At 41.8% G+C, this 22,079-nt stretch overlaps 1 protein-coding gene across 3 annotated transcripts in view; it reads right to left on the bottom strand.

Annotated features, from left to right (window-relative positions):
• Positions 1–22,079, bottom strand: part of pdlim5a (PDZ and LIM domain 5a) — a 105,213-nt gene that overhangs the window by 5,665 nt on the left and 77,469 nt on the right. For all 3 annotated transcript variants that reach the window (XM_079552491.1, XM_079552492.1, XM_079552493.1), the window contains 2 exons: positions 7,979–8,055; positions 260–458 (listed from right to left, as the gene is read on the bottom strand). In XM_079552491.1, the coding sequence (XP_079408617.1) occupies positions 260–458; positions 7,979–8,055 (276 nt within the window). The remainder of the gene's footprint in view (positions 1–259; positions 459–7,978; positions 8,056–22,079) is intronic.

The following is a 22,079-nucleotide window of genomic DNA, read 5'->3' as shown; positions in this document are numbered from 1 at the left end:
CAGCAGGACAGTAGGACATTAGACTCAAACCCTGCTGGCGTCGGGTCACAGACAGTATAAAGAATGCATTAGCTCACAGACGGGCACGTGAGCGAGAGCACATGTGTGAGATTGGCGTGTTGTGTGTCGTTACATGGATGTTGAGCACATCGAGTCACGAGGCGGACGCTTTCACACCTGATACAGTAACTCAGGACACTTTCTGTGCTCATTAGTATTAGTATCAGTGTCTCCTCCTCCTCCTCCTCCTCCTCCTCACCTGATGACCATGCTGCAGTGCGCACACATGGGCGTCCTGGTGCCCGCCGGGAAGTGCTCAGCCATCTGCACCAGCGTGTCCTCGTCTTTGGGATGGGGCTGGGGCTGAGGCCGGCTGGGGACGGGGCCCCTGGGTGTCCCGCCGCTGCTCCCCTTTATCCCGAAGGAGGAGGTCAGCAGGCTGGTGTGCGCTCCACGACCTGGGAGGGGGGGGGGTAGCGGGGAGTAGGAAAGGAGAAGAAGAGTGCTTTAAATGATCAAACTCTGGGACGTGGATCACTGGTCGTACTGGGGGATTCTTCAGGCGACACTTAGGGTCATCTGCAATGTTACACTTTGTTTATTTTAGATTACAGATGATGTCGTGCATTCTTTAGGACTGCATGGTGCTTCCCTGGTGTGGTTTACCCTGAGCTTAGACATGATTTGGATTCAGATCACTTTATAACCCGGTATTTGATTTTATCCTAGGCCTGAGAGCACGAAGGTCCAATATCGCAAAAAATAATTCATCTGATAAACAGATCCATTGGAAACATCCTGTATATAATATGGAGTCACTTGATCTTAATTGAATCCACTCAGCTTTAGTTACACCCGTGGAGCACAGTAACAAAAAGCATCCAAAATGTTTCGAAATTCAAAATCGAGATCTGTTGTTTGTAAATTGACTCTTCGTAGGTTTACATTTGCTTTGGTTGGAAACAGGACTTGTTAGTGCTGATATAAAATACCAACTCAAGCTTTTGTAAAAGTTTAGTCGAATCCAGGGGCGGATCTAGAAAAAAAATCACAGGGTGGCAGCAGGATCAGGGATCATTTCTGGGGTGGCAACACATTTTACATTGTCGAATGTTTATAACGCAAGTTTTGCTTGATCACAAGGCAATTTTTCCATTTAGATGCAACTGAGTCTCCCAAAATTATATACATGTAGTAGCATTGTCCATAATATAAGAAGGGGGTTTCTAACTCAGGGAAATTTAAAACGGCACCTGGCTCCTTATTTAGCTATAAAGTTGTTATAATTCTTTGTCTTGTCAAAAAGTACTAACTGAGAGTGAACCTCTGTAAGCACCGAAGTAGCTGTGGGGGGCAGCTGCCACCCTGTGCCACCCCTCTGGATCCGCCCCTGGTCCAATCACAAAGCAGCACTACTAACAATCAAAATAGTGATAAATCGAGAAGAATGAAAGGATGAAAATGTTACAAAATAAGTGACTAACTTTTTTGCAACAAAAATGTGATGAAAAAGAGACAAAAACATGATGAAAAAGAGACAAAAAAGTGACAAAAGAGAGACAAAAATGCACTTGATTAAAGTGGGGGGTAAGAGGTTATCTATACCAACTAACATTAAAGCTAAAAGGAGTCCAAGTCCTAATCAGTGCGAGCGCATGGCAATAAATCTGAAGTGGCCTTCCCTTCCCCTTGGGCTTAACAAAGATGCCTGTTTGTGTTCTCCCCCAGGTGCAGGAGTTATTTGCCCTTTGCCCCGTGTCTCTATAGACCGTCCGGGATCGCGGCTGACGGCTGCTGTCACAACGATGCATTCAAAGCTCCCGTAAGGTTAGGACACCTTTCTGAACAAAGGTGGACGTGGACATGACCAGGCAGAGCCGTAGACCACCAGGACTGTCCCGAACAACATGCATACACACTGTCAGCACAGAGATCACAGAGGCATCTGGGCTCTCTGTGGGCGGGATATTGGGGTCCTGGAGTTAGTGACAAGTGACTTACAAAGCACTTATCAAACCACCAATAAATGAATGATTATGTACCGTTGATGCAAAAGGGTAAACGGCATCATTGTTAGAATTATGTTACACAGACTCAAGACCAGCAGGATGATTTTTGTTTGTTATATCAAAACCGGCCCACCGATAAATTGCATCAAAGACGTTAGAACTACATTTCCCATAAGCCCTAAACTATTTTTCAACAAAGATATGGACAGAAGAAGGAGAGCGGGTGGGACTGAAGACAAGGTTTGAAACTTTCTTTGTTCAGCGAATTATGTGCCGGTAAAGTTTACAGGCACGGTAGTACAGCTGTTAGCGCTCGTGCTTCACAGCTAGAAGATCCAGGGTTCAATTCCCACCTGGACGGGGCCTTTCTGTGTGGAGTTCCCCCCGTGTCGTAGGTTTCCTCCGGGTAGTCCAGTTTCCCCGACCACTAAAAACATGTACAATAGGCCAGGATGAATGAGAGTGTCTTTGAGAGTGCGCATGGGGGACGACAGATGGAAATTAGCCCAAGGCTACAATCCGGTGTGGCTTGTTTACATGCATGAGACCCATGTATGTTCATTAATATTCACTGTCCCGACCAAATAAACCAATAAATAAAAAATAAATGACTTGCAACTTGCAAGTTCAAGCACTGTCTCTTCCGTGTGTAAAAGTGTCAGGTGGTAACAGTAGCTTAGCTATGGACACATGACTATGGCTCGTTTGAAAGGTGAGACTCTAAGCTCGTTGTAGGTAAAAACAGTTAAATTCTACGTTCCTCGGTTCCTGAAAAATCTAAGATAAACAGAGGCTAGTTTTGATCAAACATTGATTTTTTTTAGAAACGGAGATAATGCGTCTTTAATGAAACCCTGTCCTTTCTGATTAACTCCTCTCATCTACCACTCTCCTCCTCGGTTCTTTCTGGACAGACACTAACGTTATGTGAAGAGGCAAATGTCTAAATATCTCAGTTTCAAGTAAATTTTCAACGACAACATTGTTGACATGTTTTGAAACACCGCATGTCATCGTCACTTTTTGTGGCGTGTGCATTTAAACAGCCTCAGGTTTTCAGGTTGAAGACTTTAACAGGATGTTTCTCAGTCGTTCTTGGATCGATTTAAACCATTTAAAAACTCAGAGAAATGTTAAAGTCAATTGTTTCGATCTGTGCATGGGAAGCCGCTCTGCTTTGTCAAACGTGCTCCAGAGAGCGAGAGAGAAGTGTCGGCTTTACAGCTTAACTGCGCAACACCACGCATGGGTACATACATGGGTAATGTAATGTATGCAGTATGTTTAAAGGCATATTATATCAAATAATAAAAAACAGTCAAATGAATATTTAGTCTATCAAAAGAGGCTGTGCCCCCGACCAACATGAAGTCCTCAAAATGATACAAAGCATCTTTTATTAATGTCTTTGCACATTGTCCCTGTTCAATACACTCATATGTAAAGCATCAAAGCACCAAAGGCGGGTTTACGAGCCCCACTTATCCACTTAAAGAACCAAACAATGGGTCTGTTGTCCAAAGACAGTGCTGAGCATTTATCTTTGCACCTTGTACGTCCACAGCAGACACACTTGTACAGTCAGCTCCGCACTGGGCCCTCGTACACTTTCTCCATAGCTGCGCCAGTTCCTTCTGTAAATATTATCTTTCAGAGTGTGTGTGGGGGTGCACATGTGTGAGGCAGAGGGAGCATTACTTTTTTTAATGGCCTTCCACCAAGACGCAGCAATGACCTATTTCACAACACGTGTCACGCTCGGCCCGTGGAAAATAAGCCTCTTTTGCTTCGCCAAATGGCTGCAACAACATTCGGTCCAGCTCCGTAAATCACTTTTACACTTCTTTTTGCATACAGGAGGGGTTTATTAATCAGTCATAAAACGCGCATAAAAGTCGATTGAGTTTGTATTCCCCAAATAAGCTAGTTATTTTTAGCCGCCTTGTCGAGAAAGCTGACAGTCTGGCCGCCGTAACTCGCGCTAAGAAAACAGCGGGGGCACCTCGGCGCGGTTATAGTGCCAGTTAATTTAGTGAAAACATACAGCTACACGCCGACGGTGACGGCGGAGAACACATGCGCTTCTGTTCACCCTGCAACAGTTATGCAAGATTTGTGGATGTATCGATGTAAGTCAAAACCAAACACATCCACGCGGGATACAGGAGGGCTGGTTAAATTCGGATTAGACTGCAGTTAAAGGGTTACTGTTCCATAATCTCTGGTACACAAACTGGAGCATTTTTAAATCGTTTTAAATCTGCTGTAACTTGAAAACAGACCACACATATGAAGATAAGCGTCTACAACACAGATCACCCACAGAAATCAAAGGAAATATTTTGGAAACTAGACAGCATCACCGGCCTGTCCTTTAAAAGGATCTGTATCCTGCTATTGTAGCCATCCCAAAGTAAACTATAGGCCTTTATGTGATGTATTGTACCTCTGCATGCACCAGTTATACAGACAGGCTGTTCTTACTTCAGAAGAAAGCAATAAGAATTGTGACTCTCAAAGGTCCACGAGACCACACAAACAAACTGTTTATAAAATTTAGTTGGTCAAATTTAAAATGCTACAATGCTACAATGGAACTCTTTGGACATTGTTCAAAAATCATGTAACACGATCATTCAATTCAATAAAATGTATTAAAAAAAAATTAAATTACCAAGGCAGCGAAGCATAAGAACCAACGTTTGACACATTTGAAACGGTCATTTATTTAGATGTAAAGTATTATTGTACCTTGATATAAGACTATGTCTTCCTCATGCTACTATTCAGCATTGAATATTATTTTGTTGTTGTTGTTGCTGTTGTTGTTGTTATTATTGTGTCTGCAATAATGCCATGGCTGAATAAAAAACTTGAACTGAACTGAGCTGAACCTCTACCACGATGAAGTATTTTCTGGGGGTATTTTCCAAACCCGGAAGACAAGACGCTTCGATTCAGTTAACTCCGCCCCCTCTGTCAGAGCGGATCTGCCCATGCATTACTAGCAATAAAATAAATATATTTCACAGCAATAAGTGAAGTAACTTCACAGTGCAGTTAAAAGGAGTTAACATTAGCCACACAGCTTCATAAATGGCTAACACACACGCTGACACGCGTTTTGATTGACTCACTGCTCTGTCCTGGCAACTCCATCGGGTGTTTACATTATGGGACTCGTGTTGGTTATAAAAGTGAATCCACTTTGATTCTGGTGAAGGTTCATCAAACATCCATCAGAGACAGTCACAGAAAAACACTATTTTGGTGAAAGTCGCTGAATCCCGGAAAGAAATTCCAACTTCTGGCAAGTGTCCTCTTCTTTAGGAAGGTTGAAAAAAGTCCCCGTGGCCAAACACGCATTTCTCCGTGACGTTATCGTTAGGTAAGAAAAAAGAACAGGCGTGTCCAGAGTAGGTTAGAAAGAGCTCCTTCACAACTTTCAGTGCAGTGCGGACGCCTCGGGCACTTCCTTTTTTTTCTTCTTAATTTCTTTCTTACAACAGAAATAATGAAAAAGCTGTTTTATAAATTAAAATCAGGCCGTAAGGCATTACATTACAGACGTCGGGCTCTTCCGGTTTGACACTATGACGTTTCACAACTCAGTGGTTTCCAGCAGAGGGCGGAGCAGCTGCTCAGAGAGCAGGATTCAGGAGGATTGCTGAGAACTGCGTGAATTAAGCCAAAAACCACTCTGGGGGTGTGTTTGATAAGGAAATTGCATTACCACATGGCTAAAAGCTCCAAAAAGTCGATTTTGCCTGATATAGGACCTTTAATGTGCTCACATCTGCAGAGTGGAGGACACAAAATCAATGTGAGTGGAAGAATCAGGGTTAGTGCCGGCAAAAGCAGGTCAAATTTAATGCTTTTTATGCCTAAATACTATATTTTAATGCCACAAATTCAGACAAGAATCGCCGCATTTTTCATTTCTTAGGTTTTGCAAACATTTCATCAAACTGAGGCAAAGCAGGAAACGTTTGAGCAAAACAAATGTGATGAATTTCAGCCGAAACCGCACTGAATATATTTAAGACCATCAGTTTGGCATTAACGATGAACTTCTGTAGTAAAATTGTTGCGCAATGTCATCATTTTCCCAACAATTTTGATTCAGTGCCAGTTTGAATCCAATTTAATGCTTTTTAATTATATTTAACCTTTTTAGAGGAACAGGCCACCGAGATATGTTCTTACCTGAGCTTAGATGAGTTGATACGTACCTGTCTGGTCTTTGTGCCCGTGGAAGAGCTTTGTCGCTTCAAATTTCACCCCGTTTGGAGCCATAGGAATACACTAGGAGAGGCCAAATGCTAAAAACATCTTTGGTCGTTTTGCATGACTGAGGGCACACACAAAGACCAGACAGGTACACATCAACTCGTCTAAGCTCAGGTAAGAACATATCTCAGTATGGAAAAACGGTGGCCTGTTCCTTTAAACCAGTGGTTGTAAATGTGTAAAAGAACGAGGCACTTGGCGCACGGGGCGAGGTGAGCTGCATGAGAGCGGAGGTGGATTTCCTGATTGTTTTTTGCCAAAGTTCTGTCACCTAAAGCCGGGGCCCCCGACCTGTGGCTGTCGAGGCCACAGTGAATAAAAAATAAATATGCTACCCACGATTTTCATGTGTTTCATTCCAACTGCACAAATTGGCCGTCTGCGATGAACGATCACTCGTTGTGGGGAAAATCTTAAAGTGATAAAGTGAAGGTGGGGGAGGGCTTGATTTCTTTACTTTCAGATTTTTTTTTCTGCTTGTGCTCATTTTTTCAACTGAATGGTAAAATGGTCTCGACTTATACAGTGCTTTTCTACTTTCATTAGGCCAAAAGCGCTTTACAACAAGGAACCAGTCACCCATTCTGTTTTGGACTGTCTTTAAAGAGACTACATGCAAGTTGGTCCTTTTATGCTCACTACTGCCACCTCAGGTCTTAAGCGTAACTGCAGCTTCTATATTAAGCTTGTAGGGGGAGGAAAATACTTAGTTTTAACATCTTTAAACTCTGTATAGTCCCTTTAAGGTCCAATCAGGGGAGGGGGGCGGGTCTTGAGTGTTTGATCTTGAAATCTGCGTCTCCCTCTCCTCCTTTTTTTATTTGAGCGCACCGCTATGGTCACAAACAGCAGAGCCCAGGTGCACACTTACTTCACTTTCTGGAGCCTGAAACTCATAACAAACTTTGGTCGTAGCTACGATTCTCTCTTTGAACCATCGCACAGTGGAAACGAGGGCAGGCTCCAGATTTTACCCTCCCCATGCATTGCAATGTGTACACCCGGCTTTACACATCAATATCCATGTATCAATGTAGGGCCTTCAGGCTGCTGTGTGTCCTCGGCTTTGCTCGATGACATTAACTCATTGACTGCCAATGACGTCTATAGATGTCAATTAGGTTTTTCAATGGGAACAGCTGCAGCAAAGCCTTGAGCATGTCTGGTGTTAAAATCTGAGTTGTGCTGCCACCTAATGACTCAATAAAATAAGTTCTTTTATTGAGTCACTAGGTGGCAGCATTGCTCTCAGCTTTTGAAATCACCCAAAAACAGCATTTTGGGTGATTTCACCTATATTCTACGGACGATCACTAAATAATGGAAAGAGGTACAAACAAACTTTTTTCTTTAGATGAAAGAAGAGAGTCTTATCCTTCTTTTGGTGTTGACATAGACCTAGAACTAAATTTTCTGTGGGTCTTGAAAAAACAGTCAAAATCCTGAAAAACCACTTGCAGTGGGGAGCTCTCTGATTTGAAAATGGCTGGCAGTCAGTGAGTTAATGAGGCAAAATGCTTTCCTTCTTCATTATCTTTACTCCAATAAAAATGTTAATTTAAGAAATGATGAAAACATGGTCACATTTCATCCTTGGGCTTACCTTCTGTCACCTTTCAACCACACAATAAACCAATCCTATGAACCTGATGATTAAGAAAGGTCCCTGTAACACCCACCTGCAGCTGGATCCTTGACCATCGTCTTGACCACGGCAAAGTCATGGCTGTTCAGCGCGACCTCTCCTCCATCTTCACTGTGGAGACAAAAACAAACAAGTTATCTTCAGATGTAATGCTTTAATTTTGTCTTGAAACTAAGGCTTAGATGTTTCAAAGCAGTTTTTCGTTTGGATGTATAAGAAATAACCAGGCAGCCACTGACTTATGCAGGTACAGGGTGTTTTTTTTTTTCTTCACAAGGGAAAAACTCAGCGAATCACTCTGCCCCCTCTACCGGGTGGTCATTCACTCACGAGCTCCTCCAAGTGCAACAAGTGGACATCTGTTGGCCACGCCGGACACCGCCAATGAGCTGCGGATGACACACGAGCGCAGGGCCAAAGAGCTGTCAAAAGATATTCATACTCCTTCATCAGGGCAGGTCCCGAACATAAATCGCGACGCTAACCTTTACTGCTGCAGGAACCGTTCAGAAACTCCGCGCTCGACTGGACAGTAACGCGGTGTGCTCGGATCCCTGGCTGATTTTAGTGACAGGCCAAGGCCACGGGGGAGGCTTTTCACTGAGAACGGCCCACGCTGTCGGGAAGGTCACATTCTCTGACGGGTCGAAATGTTCGCTGCTTATCTGACCTACTGTATCAAGCAGCTGCGTTTGAGCTGGTCCGAGTCAGAGCAGCCAATCCAGGCTTTGTGCCATGTCACGTTAAGTACCCCCTCGTCTTTACAAGTTCCTTAAAGTGGACACCACATATTACTGACGCTTATATTTGATCTTTTGTTACTTTAAATAATTTCTGTGTATAGATAGGAGATGATAGGAGACTGCATCGCCAAGAGCTCTGTTGGTTTGCGTCTCAAAGTGGAATTAAACTTGTTAACTCTTTCAAATGTGTAAGCCCTTATAGGACCCGCTGTTATGGTCCGGGCATTTGGATGCAAGGTGACACAAGGGGGCGCCATTCCAACCTTCTCAGTGTAAATGTGAATTCTCCAGAGTTAGACTTTAGGTCAGACGCTAAATTGTCACAGAGCGACAGGTGAAGAAGGAAGTCATGGAGCTTCTGCTTTAGACGGAATTTATACATGCATATGAAATGTAAATAAAACTTAAGTATGTAGTAAATGAATTTAAAATGAAATGAACATTCTAATTATTTATTTTTTTATGCCTATAAAGGTTGAAAAAATATCTACACATATATATTATCTGGTGAAAAGTCATGTCTGTCCCAGTTCCTCTGAGTCGTGGTGGGTCAAGTGGACCATGACAGATGTGGACAGGACTGTGGTAGATCTACTTTTACTTGAAGAAGAAAATATTTACTATAGTAACTGTGTTGAAGAAATGAACCTCACCTCTTCTGTAATCTAAAAACTTCTCGACTGACTGGAGCTTAGAGTTGGGTAAAGCTGAATTGGAGAAAATTACACTCGGTTTAGGCGGGGGTCAAGAGGTTAAGGGGCTGCCATTTTATCCACAAGGCAGACTCAGAAATCAATGACATAGACTGTAGAATAACGATGGACTGAGAGAGGCCATAACGTTCAGAGTGAGCTAACAGAAGCTCATTCATGCTAGCATTTGGCCTGGTTTTTGGAGCCGGCTTCTACATTTAGAATAAAAAGAAAAAAATTGTCGATATAGGTAAGAATGACAAGCCTGTGTTCAATAATGAAGCAAGAAAGAGGCAAAAAATGGAAAGTTCACTATAGCAACGAACTTCCGGAGCCTGCCTCCATTTCCTATTAGGCGTCAGCAGTTAATAGCAATGCTATGTCCATGTTTTTTAAGGTTAATGTGTGATACACGGAGTTTTGAAGGCAGAACAGATGGTTCCACAAAGAAAACCTGGCAATATAAATCAAGAAGAAATGGTTAAGTAAGCAGAATGAAAAAAACAAAGCAGGCTCCACTGCACTTTGACCAGTCACGACTGGAGATTTAAACATTAAAAAAACCTCTGTAAATGACTCAAAACTCAACTCCAGGTATGTTCCTTATGAGGGAACGTCATTGTAACAGGGTAGCAAAGCTCTAAACGGTTGAATTCGTGATTGGTGACACACACGCACACAAAGATGTAAAGTAACCCCGGGCTTCCACTCTCCCCCACCGTCCTAAAACAGCGCTAATGAATAAGGCCTCTATTAGATGTGGGGAGTGCGTGTGGGCGAACATGGGTGGGCCGCAGTCCCATCCAGAAACGCGCCGGCGCTTGGACCGACCCACTGTGTCCACCATGTCCAAAGAGACAAGTGTTTTGGCATCCACGGATTACACTGCGGAGAGTGAGACCTCCCAACCTCCGCTCGCACACGGACACCAGTGTTTTGAACTGACCGCCGTGTTGGGACAGGTACAAGCGGAGACTGAAGGCGAATACCAATGAGCTTCACGAAGTCCAGGGATCAACACGGGCATTGTGATTCGGCACTTCACGATCCTTAAATCTTAAACGATGTGCCGGACAGCTTTGTCGCGCTCAGCCTGAAATGATGTGTCATTATTGCTTGCGGATGTGCCCAATAGGGAGGGGGAGTTTTGTTTGTGTTGCGCTTTTCAGACGCTCCCCTCAAAGAGCTGCACAAGGGACAATTGTTCCTTGACTAGGTGGAAGCAGCCTCATCTGGAGTCTCATCTTGTCTTCCTAATTTCAGACGAGGGTGATTGAAAGGTGAATTGACTGAAAAACAGACTGTTGATCAGGTTACAAAGTTGTGTCCACGTTGTATGGTTTCTCTGTTCGTTAATAATGATATATGGAGTCAATGGCTCTGTCCCAATCCCCACACTGCGCCCTACGCTCCTTTACGACAGTGGTTCTCAACTTTTTGGAGCCGCGACCCCCATTATAACAGGAAAAAGGGGTTTGTGACCCCCCGCCTGGGTCACACCATGAGAAATAGGATTCATTAGCCTACATAATTCTTAACAAACAAAGAAATAATGGCACTCTGGTACAATAGCGATAAAACATTACATTATTTGCTCTACGAAGTGTGCACTTCGTAGAGCAGTGGGGTTCGCAAGGGTTCGAGTGCGCAGGTTACAAGTGTGCAAAAATGACAGAATTGGGACAGTGCGGCTGACGTCATTTTCAGACCTAAACTTAATAAAGTTGAAGGTAATTTTGTCTGTCTCTGTGAAAAAAAAATGGTAGTTAATGAATTGACGTTAAAACACGCTAAAATAAATGTAGATTAGATATTAGTAATTTATTTGAGCTCGCTGTATAATTTTTATTTTAAATGTAGAGTGGGTAACCAACTGGTATCTTGTAAGTTTTATGTTTTTATACATCCTAAGTTTTGTTGAAGTGAAATTGGATTTTAATGAATGACAGCACAAAAAAAGTATTGAAATTGTTGCATAATGTCCGTAAATACCGGTGCGCAAATCATTGTAATGCTTCATCATTTATTCTTCTTTCCAAGTAACACAGAAAACCTTGAGTGTATTTACACATATACAGCATGAGAAAAGTTGAAATATTTAATTAAAAGTAATTTATTTCGGCGCAAGATCCGCGGATGCAGCCATTTTTCTGTCTCTTTGGTCTGTACTGCAAAGAATTATGGGCAATATGCTTCGCCAAAGTCCGCTTGGATGCGAATATTGGGACAGGGCCTTGATTTATTGACTAGGTTCGGGAGCAGGACCTATCACACTTTGCACACCAACCACTCTTGCTTTCACCCAACCACGCCTTTAATTACTCCTGAGCCATTACAAACCAAGTCAAGCCTCGTCATCAGAGCCGGTTTTTCCTATAGGCAAACTATCTCAGTCAAACTAAGGTGTTGTTTCACTGATTAATCAATGTTACGGGCCTATTTGTCTCAAATAGTTACTTACAGTAACTCTGGTTCTCTGAATGGGCACAGTCTAAAACGAATTGGGCTCCTCACAGGCTAATTCTCAGTGGTCAGACAGAAATAACCATTAGGTGCAGGTGTAGGTTAGTTTTAAATCACCGGTTCCCACACTGTGGGTCAGGGACCAGAGGTGAGAGAATGGGACCATTTGGCAAATTGCCATTTAAAAAGTGGGGAAATAGACTATAGTCATCCTAAATCCCAGTCTCAGAGTATCTTAGTGGTTAGTGGCTCTCACACAGAGGGGCAGGGCCTAAATTGACATCATTATGTGCCCCTTCTGCCCTGCACTACAGCACAGTGGAACCGTTTTTGACCACAAATGGATTCGCTCTTCGTTGAATAACCATGGGATGTGAACTGTAGGGCCCCCCATGTGGATTTTTGCTTAGGGCCCCAGAAGGGCCAGCACCGGCTCTGCTCGTCATCTCACTTTGTTTGAAACTGTCGACCCTTCATGTCTGTTCCGTTTCAGCAATGATTCTACTGCTTAGAAGGGGGGGGTGTCCCGAAGAGCTGGGTTCATCCGAGACGGAGCCCCCACCCACAGTCTCGGCCAGTCTCACTCCACACTATAACCTTATGAATAAAATCGTATTTGCACTTTGTTGTGGCGTCGTCCTTGTGAGTGAATGTGACACAAACGGAGAACACGTTTCGATTGGGCCGTGAAGCCAGGAAATGCTACGCTAATCGTGCTAATGCTCTTAGCGGCCCCAGCGCGATCTGTTACCATTATGTGGCCGGCAGCTTATTCCCGTTAGCCTGTAATTGTTAATAACTGGTGACGAGCAGAGGAGGGAACCCCAGGAAGTCCCAGGACAGTCATTTGTTAGAGCCAATCACAGACCCGCTCGCTAATATTCTCCGACGAACAAGACAATTAACGAGGATGTGATCAAATCGCCTCTGCCGGTGATTTATGGACTCCTCTTTCAACATGTTGTCTGCGTCATGGACAAGAGACCAGACCTGAGAATGATATGAGGCTCTTTCTAATTCAGCTGTCTTATCAAATCAAATCAAATCAAATCAGGTCTTGAGCCTGATGAACGTTTTCTGCAGCCCTGAGCTCCTCCTCAGGTGGTTCCAGAGGCGAGGGCCGTCATATTGGAAAGACGCCTCACCATGAGTCTTTTTGTTGACTTTAGGAATAACTAGGAGACCCCTGCCGGAGGAGCGAAGGGGCCGTGAAGGTTCGTAAGGTAAAAGCAGTTCTGAAAGATAAGAAGGACCAAGACCATTAAGACATTTAAAAAACATTAAAAGAACTTTAAACTCGATCCTGAAACACATGGGGAGCCAATGCAGCGATTCTAAAACCGGTGTAATGTGGTCCCGCCTCCTGGTCTTCGTCAGGACACGAGCTGCTGAATTTTGTAAAAGTTGTAAACCTGAGATACTCTTTTTGGGAAGACCAGAAAGCAGGGCATTACAGTAGTCGATACGACTGGTAATAAAAGCATGCATTAGCGTCTCCGTGTTGGCCCGAGAGAGAATGGTAAAAACCTATCTTTGTGATATTCTTAATGTGTGGAATAAACGCCAGCTCAGAGTCAAAGATCACACCCAGGTTCTTCACCTGTGAGGAAGGATTAATAGACAGTGACTGTAGTTTGGGTAAAAGTCTCTCTCTCTGGGCCGATGATTAACATTTCAGTTTTGTCCTGGTTAAGCTGGAGAAAGTTTTCTGCCATCCAGGATTTGATATCTAAAATGCAGCTAAAAAGTGCATCTATTGGCCTGGTGTCATCAGGAGACATGGAGATGTATAACTGTGTATCATCAGCATAACTGTGAAAGTTGACTCCATGTCTCCTGATGACATCACCAAGAGGGAGCATATACAGGTTAAAAAGCACTGGGCCTAAAATCAAACCCTGGGGTATTTAGTTATCATTAAAGGGATATTTCAGGAGTTTTGATATAGGGCCTCATTTCCTAGTTATCCAGAGTGTTGTTGATTTCTGGAGATATTTTTTTCTTAAATTCATGCAGTTCTTATATTTGAAGAGCTTAGAGGCGCTAGGCTAGTGCATTTCTATGGTATCAGCTAGCCTGCATTACAAACAGTCTGACCCGCTCCACATTGCACCTGAGGTAAAACACTTATAACGCCAGACTAACCATATACTGTAAATGTTTGTGTCGATAACTGACCTTGTATCACATGAATTACCGCATTTTGAGGGACTATTTTCTCTCAGATCACTCCGTTGCTGCGTAGCTTATACAACCATGAAGCTGATGCTGCTCAAATATAAATGCAAAACAGTTAATGATTCTTTTAACGCAGACATTTATATGGTTAGTCTGGTGTTATAAGTGATTTGCCTCAGGTGCACTGTGGAGCGGGTCAGACTGTTTTTAATGCAGGCTAGCTGATACCATAGAAATGCGCTAGCCTAGCGCCACTAAGCTCTTCAAATATAAGAACTGCATGAATTTAAGAAAAAAATATCTCCAGAAATCGACAACACTCTGGATAACTAGGAAATGAGGCCCTATATCCTGAAACATCCCTTTAACTACTTTTGATGTTGTTCTAGTCTCATTTCTGGTCTGACATCCAAGGCCCGAGTCCAGACGTTTGTCAACTGTTCTCCAAGCGAGACCCTTCACAAGCGGCCATTATAGCAATAACTCCAGGCGAGCTCTTCTATCATCTGTTTGTACCGACATTCCAACAACAATCGCCGTGAGCCGAGACGCAACCCGACCGGGCGCAGGATCTCGTAAACGTGTTGCTGTTGTTGAAAAGCTGAGCAGATGTCGGGGAGGCTGTCCACAGCACATGACGCCCGGGTATCACTGACTGCGCTGATCTTTGCTTGGATCACGCTCAAGCCTCAGACGGAGAAATTCCACAGCGGAACGCCACATGGAGCGGGCATAAAAGGCCGGTCTGTGCCACGCTGCTGCCGCTCATGTGGTCAGCGCACTTGTGTCCATTCTGGCAGAGCGCTGAGAGGTAAAAGAAAGGAGCTCGCAAACTCCTCTTACCACCCGCATTCACTGAGCGCAGTTTCTCCAGTTTATCTTAACCCAAATCTAAGCTTCTGATGTTACAGACTATTATAGGCCAATGCCATGCCTCATTTGAAAGCTAAGATCAGCAAAACTCATCCAAACTGATCTTTTTCCCTTGTGTTATTGTCACTTTTGTTTTTACATTCTGTTTCATCGCATTTTTGTTTTGACACTTTTTTTGTTGATTTTTTGTTTAAATTTTTGCAATTTTATTGTTGAATTCTTTGCCACTTTATGTTGAATTTTTGCAACTTTTTGTTGATTTTTTGTCACTTTTTTGTTGATTTTTTGCAATTTTTTCGTTGATTTCTTTGCCACTTTATGTTGAATTTTTGTCACTTTTTTTTTTATTTTTTGCCACTTTTTTGTTGCTTTATTTGTCAGTTTTTGTAGATTTTTTGTCACATTTTTGTTGATTTCTTTGCCACTTTATGTTGAATTTTTGTCACTTTTTTTTTATTTTTTGCCACTTTTTTGTTGCTTTATTTGTCAGTTTTTGTAGATTTTTTGTCACATTTTTGTTGATTTCTTTGCCACTTTATGTTGAATTTTTGCCACTTTTTGTTGATTTTTTTGTTGATTTTTTTGCCACTTTATGTTGAATTTTTGCAACTTTTTGTTGATTTTTTGTCACTTTTTTTTTATTTTTTGCCACTTTTTTGTTGCTTTATTTGTCACTTTTTGTAGATTTTTTGTCACATTTTTGTTGATTTCTTTGCCACTTTATGTTGAATTTTTGCCACTTTTTGTTGATTTTTTTGCCACTTTATGTTGAATTTTTGCAACTTTTTGTTGATTTTTTGTTACTTTTTTGTTGATTTCCTTGTCACTTTTTTGTTGATTTTTTGTCACATTTTTGTTGATTTTTTGGTCACTTCTTTGTTGAATTTTTGTAATTTTTTCGTTGATTTCTTTGCCACTTTATGTTGAATTTTTGCCACTTTTTTGTTGATTTTTTGCCACTTTTTTCAAGAAGCTTTTAGGGTAAAGCCAAACTGGAGAAAATCTGTGCGTCTGTCAAAGCAATGCCCCCCCAGCAGTCCCCCCCGTGAGCTCCTCTCAGACATATGGCCATGGATCATGTGCTTTGTGCTGGCAGCGTCTAGACAAACTTGGCCCAACATTGTAATGGCTGGTATGTTCAGTGGACTCTCGGGCCTCGTCCACACAGAGGTAAAAATAGCCACTTTTGTTCCTCATGGTGAAGTAAATCCAGTTTTGGTGGTACTTGAGAAGATAAACAATCAAGGCGGCACAAAAGGACTTGTCAAATCCAACCATGCACATTGCAATGATTTGATCGCAAAGACTGTGATTATTTAGTCAGTATCTTTGCAAACGACAAAATACTTTTCCTCCACAGAGTCCAGTTATGTAGATATGAGCTAAATGTGCTCTTTATTGATTGATTTCTAGTTTCCTATCTCTGATTCTTCACAGTCCAGTGCAGCTTAAATACCAGGAGCTGTGTGTTTCGTTACCTTGAGCTGTGCTGACCTCTGCTGGTGAAAGAAGGAACAACAAATACACTCTGCAGCAGGTGCTTACTATTGACACAGCATTTCATTCTCCTTAACCTCTTAACCCCCGCCTTAACCAAGCACACTTTCTCCAGTTCAGCTTTACCCAAATCTAAAAGGTTACAGCCTATAGGCCAGAGAAACGCCTCATCTTTTTTTTTCCCTTTTTTTTAAACCATTTTTTATCATCACTTTTTTAAAACTTTGTCATCACTTTTTTGACATTCTTTTGTTAAAATTTCATCACATTTTTGTTGCTCTTTTGTCACATTTTCATTGCTTTCTTTGTCACTTTAATGTTGCATTTGTAGGATTACTTTTTGTTTGCTCTTTTGTGTTTTTTAGGCACGTTTTTTGTGTCAGATTTTTGTCACTTTTTCAATGCATTTATTTTTTATTGATTTATTGGACAGGGACATGGCAAGTCAACATACAAAACAAGCTTGTTACTGATGCGATGCAAAAAGAGTTTATAGCTAGTGCTAATTTTCAACTTAAATTTTATCTAAACAACTTACCTATATACACTATATAAATATCATATATTTTTTGTCACGTTTTTATCGCTGTTTTTTTACATTTTCAAGAAGCTTTTAGACTTGGGTAATACCAAACTGAAGAAAATGTGGAGCGTCCAGGAGATTAAGATAGTTTTAAAGGGTCTAGATGCAAGTTGGCCATTTTATACTCATTACTACCACTTTATCTCAGTCATACATGAAAGTGTTACATGAATTGCTAAAGAAGAAGAATAGAGAGGACAGAAAACAATAAGACAAAGTTTTCTAAAAAGGGAAATAAGAAAAACAAAACAACTCAAGTCTAAGTCGTGGTCGTTGTTGTGGTAAAGGCAGGAAAAGAAAGTGAAAGAGTCACAGAGCAAAGACACATTATTTATTCGCTGCAGAACAGTTCATAGTATGTCATAAAGAAGCTCAAACACACACATATGTTTACATTTCATACTCTTATCTTTAGGCACTTCGTAAAATCTAAATAAAATAGTTGATAAAATACAGTATATTACATTATGCAGCACTTTACTGACTCCAGCCTTCTTTACAAACTCTTCGTCATTATTCTCTCTGAAATATCATCCTTTTTCCTCATCCTCACTGCAGCCGCATCAGAAAAGCACACGTCACATGGTAGGTTATATATATATGTTAGCTGTTTTCAAATGGCAGTGCTGATGAACAGGAAATAAAATCCGGACTAAATCTAACATACAGTGTGTAAACAAATGTATGACTTTGAATTCGGTCAAAATGTCAGTTTAGCCAAATCAGTGTTTGTAAAGACTCTCCATTCACTCACAGTCACTCCACACATGCCTTACACACACACTGTTATTGTTTAGATTCATGTAGTCAGTGTTTCAGCAAACTTTAGGAGTGTCCAGACATTTGTACTGCATTTTCTCTACATATATTATCTTTTAATGTTCATTTTTTTCCTCATTCAATCTGTTTTGATTAAATATAGACATTTATGTTTGCTGTTGTGACACGATGGTGATTGATTTTCTTACACGGAAACAGTTTCAAAGTGCTTTGCTGCCCTCTGTATACAGGTCTATTGGGACCAGATGCTCGTATTTTTTGTTTTAGTTGTTGTTCAATGAGTTTTTAAACAGACATTTTTCACCTAAGACGCAATTCCCATTTATATAAACCCCTTCAATGGGCGGAGTCAGGCGCTTCCTAACACTGGAGTTTGCAACCTTTATCTTTTTACAAGGAGGCACCTGAATGGGAGACTGTGAGGGAACAGCAGGTGCTATAAATCTGCCTGAATTGTTCATTAAATGTGGTCTGATCTTTGTTGTTGAGTTAACAGTGTCTGCTTAAAGGAGCAGGCCACCATTTTTCCATACTGAGATATGTTCTTACCTGAGTTTAGACGAGTTGATACGTACGTCTCTGGTCTCTGTGAGTGCCCTCAGTCACGTAAAACGACCAAAGATGTTGCTAGCATTTGTCCTCTCCCAGTATATTCCCATGGCTCCAAAAGGGGGTGAAGTTAGAAGCGACCACACTCTTCCACGGAGACGAGACAGGTACGTATCAACTCGCCTAAGCTCAGGTAAGAACATATCTCAGTATGTAAAAATGGTGGCCTGTTCCTGTTCCTTGCATGTTATCATATTTTTAATGGCCATCACATGCAAACATTCACAGGACGGCGTAGAAAAAGTAAGTGAACCCCGGAATCTCGCTGAACTGCAACAGTATTGTAAAGAGGAATGGTCTATTGTATTTTAATTTAATTTAATTTATTTATTTGAGCATACATTTTGCTCAAAAGGAGTGGGCCGAAGCAAGAAGCTTATGAGCGCCTACCCCCAACTCAATGTGATAAAACATTTCATTTCACAATAGTACAATCAATGTAAAAGGGAACAAAAACAACAACAAGGAACAATAGCAAAAAAGGATGAAGTGCTGGTCCTGGTTGGCCAGATTCACCCCGATCGTCTAATCTGTTAAGAGATACACGGGGATTCAGTCTGGAATTGTGCGATTTGAATCTCGCTGACTCCAGCAAAACCAAGAGGAGCCAATCATAGCTCGGGAGGCGGGAGTTAACAGTGCGCCATCTTCCATGCTAAGATTTCCCATCAACCAGTGCTCCCCCGTAACAAAAACAGTGAAGATGGCGGCCGCGACAACGATCTTTACCAGTGCCCTTTCTTCTGTTTTAGATTAGCTGGATTTGTCCAGCTGCTCTGAGGGATTTCACCGGAACAATCATGGCGGAGGACGTAAAGCAAAGCATAAGTTGCTGTGTTTATTGGTTCACTCTCGTTCAAAATACAATCGTTAGCCCCGCCTCCAGTCTCGATTTGGAAATTGCGTCCTATTACCACAATTATGTAAGTATAAATACATAAATGAAGTCAGTCTGGCTTTATGTCGGGCTAACAGAAAATGCAGTTATTGCTCTAAAAGAAAGGTCAGCCAGATATTAAATCCAGGGGTTCACTTACTTATTCCACACTGTCCTGTGAATGTTTGCATGTGATGGCCAATAAAAACATGATAACATTTAAGTATTAGTTTAAGCAAAGACTGTTTACTCATTCTTATGGTTTTGATAAAAGTCAGACCACATTTTATGACCAATTTAGGCAGAAATGTGAGAAATTCTAAAGGGTTCACATACTTTTTCCTCCCTGTATCTCTAAATCGATGTTTGCCGATGTCTGCCTTGGACCTCACCAACTGTCTACAATGAAGGAGCTCTCCTTTACTGTAAACAACTATATTAGTGTGGTCCAGATGACTACTTTTTGAAACCCTTTGGTATTACGCCTGTGAAATCAGAATAAATCCACTGATCAGGAGCAAACGAACCGACCGAGGCATCCGTTCCATTCTCACAAAACACAACAGTTCTTCAGCAAGCTCTTCCTTTGGTACTTCCAACACGTGCTCGGCCTCCTACATCCAACTATCCGACCAGCGCGGACGTCCACTCATCTACTGGACATTGAGGGTGCGAGCGGACACGCCGTGGTGCCAGTCCCTCAGCTCTTGGTACTTAGGCCCCACCACCAACCGAGTGGCGCTCCTGGTCATTCTGTCAGCCACACAAGACAGGACAGGAGAGGAGAGGAGACCACGGCTTTAGAAATGCTAACATCTAACTCGTTATGGAGCTCAGGACACGGCAAACAGTGTGACAAAAAACCAAGAGGCAGTGTCTTTATATATCGTAGTAGAAATGTTCAAATATCGTCTACTGGATGTTTGAAATTCTTACTACAGATATATCTCCAGCTACGGTAGCCCTGCAGGAACACAATAGGTATAATAACTGAAAAAAGTATAGTGAATTGGACATTGTGAAATCCTCTAGCTCTTTTGTGGGACATTTAATTGTTATTTGAAAAATGTCTAAACCAGATTTTGACCGATACAGGTTTTTCTAAGGAAGATGTCAATAGTTTTGGCCAATTTTCCAAATGTCTTGGTTTTTAAGACAATATTTTTTAATATATCTGACACTGAGGTTGATGCATTTTTGATTAAATTTTTGTGAAAAAGCAAAATACAGAATCCAAACGAACCAGATTTTAAATGTTTCGCACCTTAACACATTGAGGCTGCGCTGTTTTGGGGATTTAGCTGTTGAGTGCCAATAATTCAGACCATTTTTCATGATATTTGTGTATAGGTTATAGCTATGGACACATGCTATGGCTCGTTTGAAAGGTGAGACTCTAAGCTCTCCATAGGTGAAAACTGTTTAATTCCACGTGCCTCGGTTCCTGCAAAATCTAAGCTAAACAAAGGCTAGTTTCGATCAATCGAAACTAGCCTCTGTTTAGCTTCCCTAGATCGATTTTTTCTAGAAATGGAGATAATGCGTCTTTAATGAAACACTCTCCTTTCTGATTAACTCCTCTCTCCTCTTTTCTCTCAGGCACTAATGTTATGGGAAGGCAAATGCCTAAATATCTCAGTTTCAAGTCAATTTTCAACGACAACATTGATATGTTTTGAAACACCGCGTGTTGCCGCAGATCAATCACTTTTTATGGCGTGTGCATTTTATCAGCCTGGTTCTGGATTGAAGACTTTAACAGGATGTTTCTCAGCCGTCCATGGACCGATTTTAACCATTTAAAAACTCAGAGAAATGCGCTCCAGAGAGCGAGAGAGAAGTGTCGGGTTTACAGTTTCGCTGCACAACACCACGCCCCCTTAGACTAACACCACGCCCCCTCAGACTAACACCGCGCCCCCTCAGACTAACACCGCGCCCCTCAGACTAAAAAAGAAAAGAAACGCAATAATATATATGAAATGTGCAGATTGTGACTTTTCACAAGTTCTTGATCGTCATCTGTTTCACTTCTGTTCATCACAGAGCTCCCAAAATCACACATAAGGTGTATTACAGTGTCTAGTTTCATAAATAAAATGTAAAAAATCGGCCTCTTGTGTAAACACTGCCTCTTTATTAACTCGTGTTTAGTTCCAGCAAAAACCAAAACAAATGCGACAATGAAAAGACAACAGCACACGTTTCAAAAGCACAACAACCAGTGCAACATCAACAACACAAGCTCATCCAGGTCAGCGTCGACACTTCACAAACAGGATGCACTTTCTGCCTTGGCAAACTGTTACGAGCAAAATCATTCCAAACAAACCAGTGCTAAAAAGTTAGTGCTGCTGAGATTGTTATAGAGCAGTGGTTCCCAAACTTTTAGGAGCCATGTACCCCTGAAGCTTTAACCCGTTACAATAATGTAATATTGTATTTATTTCCTCCTTTATAACAGTGAACTCAAGCCAGTTTTACACATTCAATATTTTCTGCTCGTCCGGATGATAAAGGTTATTAAGAATGTGTAAATACAACAAAGCTGAGTGTTTTGCTTTGCCCAGTGACCAGCTCATTCTGAACATCAGACTCACGTTTGGACTCTCAGGCCCCGCCCCCTCAGTCGTACCGTCAAACCAACGGCACAGATCCAAATGGGCTGGTTTAAGCTTTTGTTAAAGCAAAGATCATGTTTTACGCAGGACATTGCCATCTTTTCAGGTAAATTTAAATGTGTGTGTCAGATACAAAGCCACGGGTTTCATGGCAGAGGAGGCGCTGACGTGACCACAGACGCTTCTCCTCTCGCTCCTCGGATCAGAAGGAAAACTATT

The sequence above is a fragment of the Gobius niger genome (genome assembly GCF_951799975.1).
Source record: "Gobius niger genome assembly, chromosome: 1".
In the NCBI taxonomy this organism is placed as follows: domain Eukaryota; kingdom Metazoa; phylum Chordata; class Actinopteri; order Gobiiformes; family Gobiidae; genus Gobius; species Gobius niger.
This window is presented reverse-complemented; position numbering and strand designations above follow the sequence as displayed.